General features: G+C 32.9%; 1 protein-coding gene and 3 long non-coding RNA genes across 4 annotated transcripts; 1 reads left to right on the top strand and 3 right to left on the bottom strand.

Moving 5' to 3' along the window:
- Positions 1-393: 393 nt before the first annotated feature.
- On the bottom strand, positions 394-876 carry LOC142224583 (uncharacterized). Its single transcript, XR_012719174.1, has 2 exons — positions 665-876; positions 394-607 (listed from the first exon to the last, which is right to left on the bottom strand). It is a non-coding gene; the product is annotated as an uncharacterized LOC142224583 (long non-coding RNA).
- A 275-nt stretch (positions 877-1,151) lies between these two features.
- LOC142226905 (uncharacterized) lies at positions 1,152-1,574 on the top strand. Its single transcript, XR_012719770.1, has 2 exons — positions 1,152-1,317; positions 1,386-1,574. It is a non-coding gene; the product is annotated as an uncharacterized LOC142226905 (long non-coding RNA).
- A 1,280-nt stretch (positions 1,575-2,854) lies between these two features.
- shv (DnaJ heat shock protein family member shriveled) lies at positions 2,855-5,488 on the bottom strand. Its single transcript, XM_075297153.1, has 4 exons — positions 4,934-5,488; positions 3,604-4,003; positions 3,115-3,325; positions 2,855-3,031 (listed from the first exon to the last, which is right to left on the bottom strand). Exons 1-4 carry the CDS (start codon positions 5,332-5,334, stop codon positions 2,976-2,978), a joined length of 1,068 nt encoding a protein of 355 aa, XP_075153268.1. The 5' UTR covers positions 5,335-5,488; the 3' UTR covers positions 2,855-2,975.
- Positions 5,489-7,500: 2,012 nt separating this feature from the next.
- LOC142224580 (uncharacterized) lies at positions 7,501-8,204 on the bottom strand. Its single transcript, XR_012719173.1, has 2 exons — positions 8,097-8,204; positions 7,501-8,031 (listed from the first exon to the last, which is right to left on the bottom strand). It is a non-coding gene; the product is annotated as an uncharacterized LOC142224580 (long non-coding RNA).
- Positions 8,205-9,529: the final 1,325 nt, after the last annotated feature.

Raw genomic sequence — 9,529 nt, 5'->3', positions numbered from 1 at the left:
GTAAAAACAAACAATTGGTTAAACAGCTGACTGCATTACATAGGTATGCAAAAGATGAGTGCTCTAAAACAGAAGTAACCTAAACTAAACGTGTTATACGCTGCGCTAAGCGTATCCCATCTTCGAAATTGACTATATCCCTGCCAACATTTTTTGAATTTGGGGACTCTTTTGAGAATCCCCACTACGTCGAAAACAATCATATACGACATCAAAAACTCGTCGGAAAAGCGCCGTCACTATTGAGAAGTTGTACCACGCCAAGTTACTACAAAAATGTTTCGCATGAGTGCAATTATTAGGTGCCTTTATAGATCAATTTAGAACGACGCCAATAAGGGACCCTCCAAACAATCAGAAAAAGTGCATTTTAAGATAGTTGTAAAAGAATCATTGTGGTCGAGTAAAACACGTTTGTTTAGATATTTATTAATTTGATTAAACATTTACAAATTCTTAAAAATATAACATTTATACCACTATCACATTACATTTAACATAATTTTTGGCATTAATGATGATGTTGAGTTACAAGTAGCGAGTTACATGTTGCTGCGTCTATCAACCAGTGTTTTTATTCCATGGAGGCAGCGTGTCTGTAAAATATCTGAAAAACAATCACTTTATTCCATTTGGAAAATCACCAAATTGTTCACCAATATACCTTTCACAATTTTAAGCGTATAATCTATGTTTTCAGAACTTTATTTTCGTTTTTATTTAATTAAAATATAACAAGCTGGTTGCGCTTGGCGTTTCACAAAAAAATGGCTTTTTTAACAGTAGGGATGGCAAATTACTTGCATGTACTTTTTGGTGTACCTTTTCATGATGGTTGAAGTGACATTTACGAGTCTGTGGTAACGATGAGGTTGAAATGGAACTTTGAAATGCTGGCAGGGATGTTACACTGTATTCAGACTACAGATAATGTCTTGTTTCTGTTTTAATAAAATCTTCTATATTACGTTCACAATATGCTCAAAAAATCGCTTTTCTGTGATTAGCAAATCGCCTACTTGTGTATTTTAAGATAGTTGTAAATGAATCATTATCCCTGCCAGCATTTCAACGTTCCATTTCATCCTCATCTCTATCACAGACTCGTAAGTGACACTGCAACTATCGCCAACTGTGATGGGGTAAACATATCAAAAAGTACAAAATGTACATGGAAGTATTTTGGCATCACTATTATTACAAGAGCCATTTTATATTGTGTGAAACACCAAGCACAACTAGCTTCTTATAATTTATTTAAATAAAAATGATAATGAAGTGCTGAAAACATAGTTATTTCGCTTAAAATTGTGAAAGGTATATTGGTGAACAATTTTTGACTTTCCAAATGGAATAAAGTGATAGTTTTTCAAATATTTTTCCAGACACGCTGCCTCCATTGGGAATAAAAGCACTGGCTGATAGACGCTACAACATGTAACTTGCAACTTGTAACTCAACATCAATCTTTTATTAATGCATAAAAATATGTTAAATGTGATGTGATAGTCGTATAAATGTTATATTTATGAGAATTTATAAATGTTTAATAAAATTAATAAGCATCTAAACAATCGTGTTTTACTTGACCAAAATGGTTCTTTTACAACTATCTTAAAATGCACTTTCTCTGATTGTTTGAAGGGGCCCTTATTGGCGTCCTTCTAAATGTATCCAGAAGGGCACCTAATAATTGCACTCATGCGATACTTTTTTGTAGTAACTTGGCGTGGTACAACTTCTCAATAGTGACGGCGCTTTTCCGAGGAGTTTTGGATATCGTATACGCCTATTTTCGACATAGTGGGGATTCTCAGAAGCGCCCCCAAATTCAAAAAATGTTGGCAGGGGTAAAACACGATTGTTTAGATATTTATTAATTTGTTTTATCATTCATAAATTCTTATAAATATAATATTTATACTACTATCACATCACATTTAACATAATTTTTTGTATTAATAAAATAATGATGTTGAGTTACAAGTAGAAAGTTACATCACTTTATTCCAATATATCTTTCACAATTTTAAGCGAAAGAAATATGTTTTCAGCACTCTATTATCGTTTTTATTTAAATTAAATTATAATAAGCTAGTTGCGCTGGGTGTTTCACAAGGTATAAAATGGCTCTTATAACAATAGTGATGGCAAAATACTTTCATGTACATTTCATACTTTTTGATACGCTTCCCCATAACAGTCGGCAATTGTTGTAGTGTAACTTACGAGTCTGTGGTAGCGATGAGGATGAAATGGAACTTTGAAATACAGACAGGGATGCTCCAGCGTCTATGAGTGTACCGTTTGCAATGTTTTTGAATACACAAAAAAAAAATCGTAAAAATTTTTCCAATTAAAGTCTTAATTGAATTTTAAAAAATATTCAATTAAAAATTTTATTGATTCAACTAATTTGATTGAAACAAAAATCAATCACAAAAATTAATAGTATCAATTAATATTTTAATCGGATCAATTAATTTTATTATTGACTTGTAATAATTTTTTTAATTGATACTATCATTTCTGTGATTGAAGACATTTCACCTAAAAATTAATTGGATCAATCAATTTCGTGATTGAAGACAAAAAATATATTTTTTTGTGTGTTAATTTGAAGACAGACATATGTATTACTGTCAACATCACAGTCCAAATGAAGAGGGCAATATTGTTCCAAATATCAAGCACAAATATTTAAAAAAAAAAAATTTTTGTTAATAATTACAATTGGTCAACAGTGTGACTTTTTTATTTAAAAAAATTCGACTTCGTGATTGCAGGAAATACTATGTTGTTTTTTTACAAAATTCTAAAAAATAAATCAAACTAATTTATACAACTAAATATGTAGTGTTTGCGATCTTTTTATTTTTTATGTATTGTTTAAGTCTTTGTTGTTTCGGAAAACAGGACGCGTAATAAACACAACTAATAAAAATAGCTGAAATCCTCTAACACCTGATACAATTTCACAGTCCGTTGTAAACGCGATTAATTGATGCTTGATCGAGTATTTTCTTGAGGTCTAAAAGAAAAATATAAATAATAGATAATTTATATTATCAATGAATGTGAAAAAAAATTATCTTATCTCTTCTACGGTCTTACCTTCTTTTTCCGTATCATCTAAATCTTTCTTTGGGAATTCAACATCGAATGTTATATACAAGTTTCCATGAAGGTTGTTGTTTTCATAGTTTGGCATACCTTCGCCCTTCTTGCGAATACGTGCTCCAGGCCAAGTGATTTTCTCTCGCGTTACTGGTACTTTATGACCGTCCAAATGGATGATATCCATTGTAAAACCAATCAAAGCATCCTGAAAGAGATATAAGATTAAAAAAGTAATTTAGAAAGTTTGTAAAACAAATAGGAAATAAAAATACTCGTTCATTTGTTAATATATAATTCCCTCACACTGCTATTGGTATTATCAATTGGTTTTTTCCCCTCGACAATACTAATATGCTTACTTAGCAATCAAACTGAATTGGTTTCTTGCTTATTAAACAAATTTAACTTTCCTACCATATATAACCCAGCATATTTCCATACGCCCCTTATTTTGTTTTTCTTTTTAAAGAAAATAGTTCATACCTGTAAGCTTATCGTAACATTTGTATATAAGTCATCGCCCTTTCGCTGGAATCTTTCATGTGGTGTCTGCATTACTTTAATAATTAAATCTCCCGGGTCACCATCCATATGAGGTTCACCTTCAGCCACAAAGCGTGTCTCTTGACCATCTATCATTCCAGGTTCCACTTCAATCTCTAATGTGCGCTCTTCATTAACTAACTTTACATTAGGACATTCATCGCAAACTAATTGTTGCATCATTTGGAAACGTCCAGGACCCAAGTTTCGGGTAACCATCTCTTGGCGACAATTACATTTACGAGTACCGGCAGCAGGTTTTAATACAGGCTTATTTCTTACAATCTCCACAAAATTACCCGAATATAATTCTTCAAGTGTTACGAACATATTCATGACTCTAGAACAAAGAAATAGAAATAAGATAAATAAGTTTAAAGTTTGTTAAAATTTCCAGATCGTTATTTTCAAGGCATCTTTTAACTTTTAATACAAAAAACATCCGATCATGGTCTCTATCAAACCAACGTGTTAGATGATGGTATTGAAACTGTATTCTGTATAATGGAATGACGACACTTCGACGATTTTGATTACAATGGCAGGATTTATACCGAATTTCACATGAACATGAGATGAATGAAGGAAAACTATCTTCTAATCATTACCGATAACTAAATCATTTCCTAATTATATTGCCAATGAAATTTAGAACTTCTTCTTTGTTGCCGAGCCAACTTTATCCGGTGTGCCAAAACGCCATATTTTTAAATTTGTATGCAATTTGTGTCGAGTTGATTTTTTATAGTCACATTTATGGCTACTAAAGGGAGCCACCGTGGTGCAATGTTTGGCATTCCTGCTTTGCATAGAAATCCGGAATTCTCATTCCGGATTTCTATATGACGACCACAGTTTTTCATAATCTCAAATCGCAGTCATCATATTGTGGATAGGCACACCGTCCTGGGACATAAAATTTGATATTGCTGAGACCAATGTAGGTAATCTCTATGAGAAGTAGCATATTAACTCATAAGGTTCTGAAAGCAGTATACAAGAGCCGTTCATATCACCGGTAAAAATATAGTGTAGTTTTTGTCCAGATGTGCTTTGACATTTTAAATCTGAAAAATTGGAAAAGATTTGGAAGATGCTAAGCTGACGTGTCCCATATCTAATAGATGGGGTCATGCCAAATGTTCCCTGCACCAAGAGCAGGTATACTACTACCACCATCTACATGATTACCACAAAGTCGTTTTCTGTTTGCCTTGATTACGTAGATTATGTTTATATTTGTTGTTGTTGTTATTATTATTAAACTTACATATTTGCACCTTTTGGCGTATCATGCTGATGGGGATCGCCGTTTCCAAAATGAAAACCAAAATCACCAAAGAAACTCGCAAAGGGATCGCCTCCATGATCCATCATACCATCTTTCTTCAGACATTCTTCGCCACATCTATCGTAGGTTTTACGTTTATCTGGATCAGATAAAACCTCATAGGCAGCTCCCAAATCTTGAAACTTTGTAGATGCATCTGGATCATCTTTGTTTTTATCCGGATGCAGTTCTTTGGCTAGTTTTCGGTATGCCTTCTTTATTTCATTTGTCGACGCTGATTTTTTGACATTCAAGATTTTATAAAAATCACGTCCGGCTAATGATGAGTTTAGTAAACACAATGTAATTTGTACGAATAAAACTAATGCTACCGCCTTCATTATGAACTAATTTATTAACTATGCGTTTGTTAGCAATTCTTAATTTATTTGCACTCTAATTTTGAACAGTTTTTCTTTTAATAATTCATTATTTTGTGAATTCTTTCGTCGTCTGCAAATGTGGAAAATTGCGTGCTTTCATCTGATTGGTGGATTAAATAATTTATATCGATAAACGATTATTGGATTTTCTAATCGATTACGTTAGTGATGCTACTAAAAGCCTATCGATGATGACAATGCTACTAAAGGTAGGTAGCGTTAATCAGCTAATAACAATCGATACCAGAAAGCATGTGTTTGAGAAAAAATGTTTTATGTGTGCATTAAATTTGAAGAGCATTTTTATACCCTCTATCATAGGATGGGGGTATATTAACTTTGTCATTCCGTTTGCAACACATCGAAATATTGCTCTAAGACCCCATAAAGTATATATATTCTGGGTCGTGGTGAAATTCTGAGTCGATCTAAGAATGTCCGTCCGTCCGTCTGTTGAAATCACGCTAACTTCCGAACGAAACAAGCTATCGACTTGAAACTTGGCACAAGTAGTTATTATCGATCTAGGTCGGATGGTATTGAAAATGGGCCATATCGGTCCACTTTTACGTATAGCCCCATAAAAAGGGACCCCCAGATTTGGCTTGTGGAGCCTCTAACAGAAGCGTATTTCATCCGATCCGGCTGAAATTTAGTATATGGTGTTGGTATATGGTCTCTAACAACCATGCAAGAATTGGTTCACATCGGTCCATAATTATATATAGCCCCCATATAAACCGATCTCCAGATTTGGCTTGCGGAGCCTAACAGAGAAGCAAATTTCATCCGATCCGGCTGAAATTTGGTACATGATGTTGGTATATGGTCTCTAACAACCATGCAAAAATTGGTTCACATCGGTCCATAATTATATATAGTCCCCATATACACCGATCCCCAGATTTGGCTTGCGGAGCTTCAAAGAGAAGAAAATTTCATCCGATCCGGCTGAAATTTGGTACATGATGTTGGTATATGGTCTCTAACAACCATACAAAAATTGGTCCATATCGGTCCTTAATTATATATAGCCCCCATATAAACCGATCCCCAGATTTGGCTTGTGGAGCCCCTAAGAGAAGCCTATTTCATCCGATCCGGCTGAAATTTGGTACCTGATGTTGGTATATGGTCTCTAACAACCATGCAGAAATTGGTCCACATCGGTCCATAATTATATATAGACCCCATATAAACCGATCTCCAGATTTGGCTTGCGAAGCCTCAAAGAGGAGCAAATTGCATCCGATCTGGCTGAAATTTGGTACATGGTATTGGTATATGGTCTCTAACAACCGTGCAAAAATTGGTCCACATCGGTGCATAATTATATATGGCGCCCATATAAACCGATCCCCAGATTTGGGTTGCGGAGCCTCTAAGAGAAGCAAATTTCATCCGATCCGCCTGGAATTTGGTACATGATATTGGTATATGGTCTCTAACAACCATGCAAAAATTGGTCCACATCGGTTCATAATTATATATAGCCCCCATATAAACCGATCCCCAGATTTGGCTTGCGAAGTCTCCAAGAGAAGCAAATTTCATCCAATCCGGTTGTAATTTGGAACATGGTGTTAGTATATGATCTTTAACAACCGTGCCAGAATTGGTCCATATCGGTCCAAAATTATATATAGCCCCCATATAAAACATTCTCCAGATTTGACCTCCGGAGCCTCTTGGAGGAGCAAAATTCATCCGATCCCGTTCAAATTAGGCACGTGGTGTTAGTATATGGTCGCTAACAACCATACCAAAATTGGTCCAATCACACAAAAATTGGTCCATCCCAATAAACACAAACGTTTGAAAAATGCTAAATTTCAACAATTTTTCAAACATTTTTTCAAAGAAATAGGGTAATATTCAAGTTAAGAAATTTTTGAGAAAATCGCGTTCTCAACAAAAAACAGACGTTACCCTCAACAGTGAAATTCAACACATTAGCAATAATATCTCAAGTGTTATCCTCAAATTGAAATGCATCGCTACTCAATAATTTGTCAATCAATTTTCGATGCGAGTCAAATTCAAAATTAACATCGTTGCAAATACTTTTCAACCTAAATTTGTATGAATGATATCCCCACTTCAAATTGAAAGGCAAAGCCAAAATTCTATGAATTTTGTATAATTTATTCATTTTCATCAAAATAAAATATATAATAATGCACTACACTACATAATACACTACAATACCAATTGATAAATAATAATCTTACTAAACATATCAACAAATAAGAACAAAATAAAAACAAACAACAAAACTTTAAATATCTTAAACACTTTTGCATTGATAATTCGTTTTCCTTCCTTTTGGTGTCATAAAACAGCATTAAAATTTATTAACATGCGGGTAATTTGAAATTAGGAACGTACTGGACCGCGTGTTAGAATTGATTTCCAGCAGAAGGAATTCACAAAATATCCATTTTAAACTCATAATAGCATATGAATTAAACTGACGATGTGCTGCACATTTTCATCCAGAAGTTTTTTGATTTCAACAATTTGTTGTTTTTAACAATTTTAATTGATTGCACTTGTAATGTTTCTGGAAACTTTTTATTGTCGATAAGCCACTTATTTTTCATTGGTCAGCTTCTTAATGTTTGCAAGAATGTAGCATCCAAAGATTTTAGTTTTCTGCAAAGAGATTTAAATTTAGTGACTTCTCTAAAGTGTTGATTTAATTTTTCATATTGACGTACCAATTATTATAAACTATTTGAAACAGTTCCAGTTAATTGTCCACCATTTTTTCACCGGTCAGCTTTTTAATGTTTTCAAGAACGTAGAACCCATAATTTTAGTTTTCTGCAAAGAGATATACATTTAGTGACTTCCTTAAAGTTTTATTTCATTTTTTATTTTCACTTACCTATTTTTATAAACTATTTGGTTATTTGTCTAAAATTTTCCATTTTTTTATTTTTTGCAATTGACCACGAACTTCGTTGCACAAATAAGTATTGAAAACCACATGGCTTTTTTTATTGCATTTTAGGGTAGTGTTTTGTCAAAGTTTTCTCATATTATCTTCAACACCTTTTCAAAGATTACGTCAACATTTTGGCAAATGGGAAGTAATTCGCAAACAATTTGAAGATGTATTGAAGATGAGCTATTTCAAGTCAAGTTGAATTTATGTTGAAAATTATATTAACCCTCAAACTGAAAAATTGTTGCATTTGAAAAACGCTCATCCTGTGTTTATTGGGATATCGGTTCATAATCATGGTTGCTACTAGAGCCACAAATAATCTACCAAAATTTTATTTCTATAGAAAATTTTGTCAAAATTTTATTTCTAGAGAAAATTATGTTAAAATTTTATTCGGTTCATAATAAAATTTTCATCATTGTCAAAATTTTATTTCTATAGAAAATTTTGTCAAAATTTTATTTCTATAGAAAATTTTGTTCAAATTTTATTCGGTTCATAATCATGGTTGCCACTCGAGCCAAAAATAATCTACCAAGATTTTATTTCTATAGAAAATGTTGTTAAAATTTTATTTGTGTAGAAATTTTTGTCAAAATTTTCTTTCTATAGAAAATTTTGTCAAAATTTTTACTTCTATAGAAAATTTTGTGAAAATTTTTACTTCTATAGAAAATTTTGTTAAAATTTTATTTCTGTAGAAAATTTTGTCAAAATTTTATGTCTACTTTGTCAAACTGAATTATATACGTATTGGATCGATCTTTTTTGATTTAATATATACCACGTATGGACTTACATACAATTTACCGGCAAGCGTTACCGCAACTTAAGTAATTCGATTGTGGATGGCAGTGTTTAGATGAAGTTTCTACGCAATCCATGATGGAGGGTACATAAGTTTCGGCCTGGCCGAACTTACGGCCGTATATACTTGTTCTTTTTTACATAATTAAATTTACATAAGTACATATAATAATTATATGAATTTTCCTTTGGGGATTTTTCATGGGGAAAAATATTTCATTTGGGAATATGATTTCGAAATTTTGGGGATCTCTTTCGAAAAAGTGTGGTATCCGTGTCACTAGATTTCGGTTAGCAACGAATTCGGTTGGGGCAACGAATTTGTTTTCTGGGTATACGTAGTTTCCTAACGACTGGTTTTATGAACGTATTATGACATCAAATTAGTAATAA

The sequence above is a fragment of the Haematobia irritans genome, chromosome 2, assembly GCF_050003625.1.
Source record: "Haematobia irritans isolate KBUSLIRL chromosome 2, ASM5000362v1, whole genome shotgun sequence".
Taxonomy (NCBI): domain Eukaryota; kingdom Metazoa; phylum Arthropoda; class Insecta; order Diptera; family Muscidae; genus Haematobia; species Haematobia irritans.
This window is presented reverse-complemented; position numbering and strand designations above follow the sequence as displayed.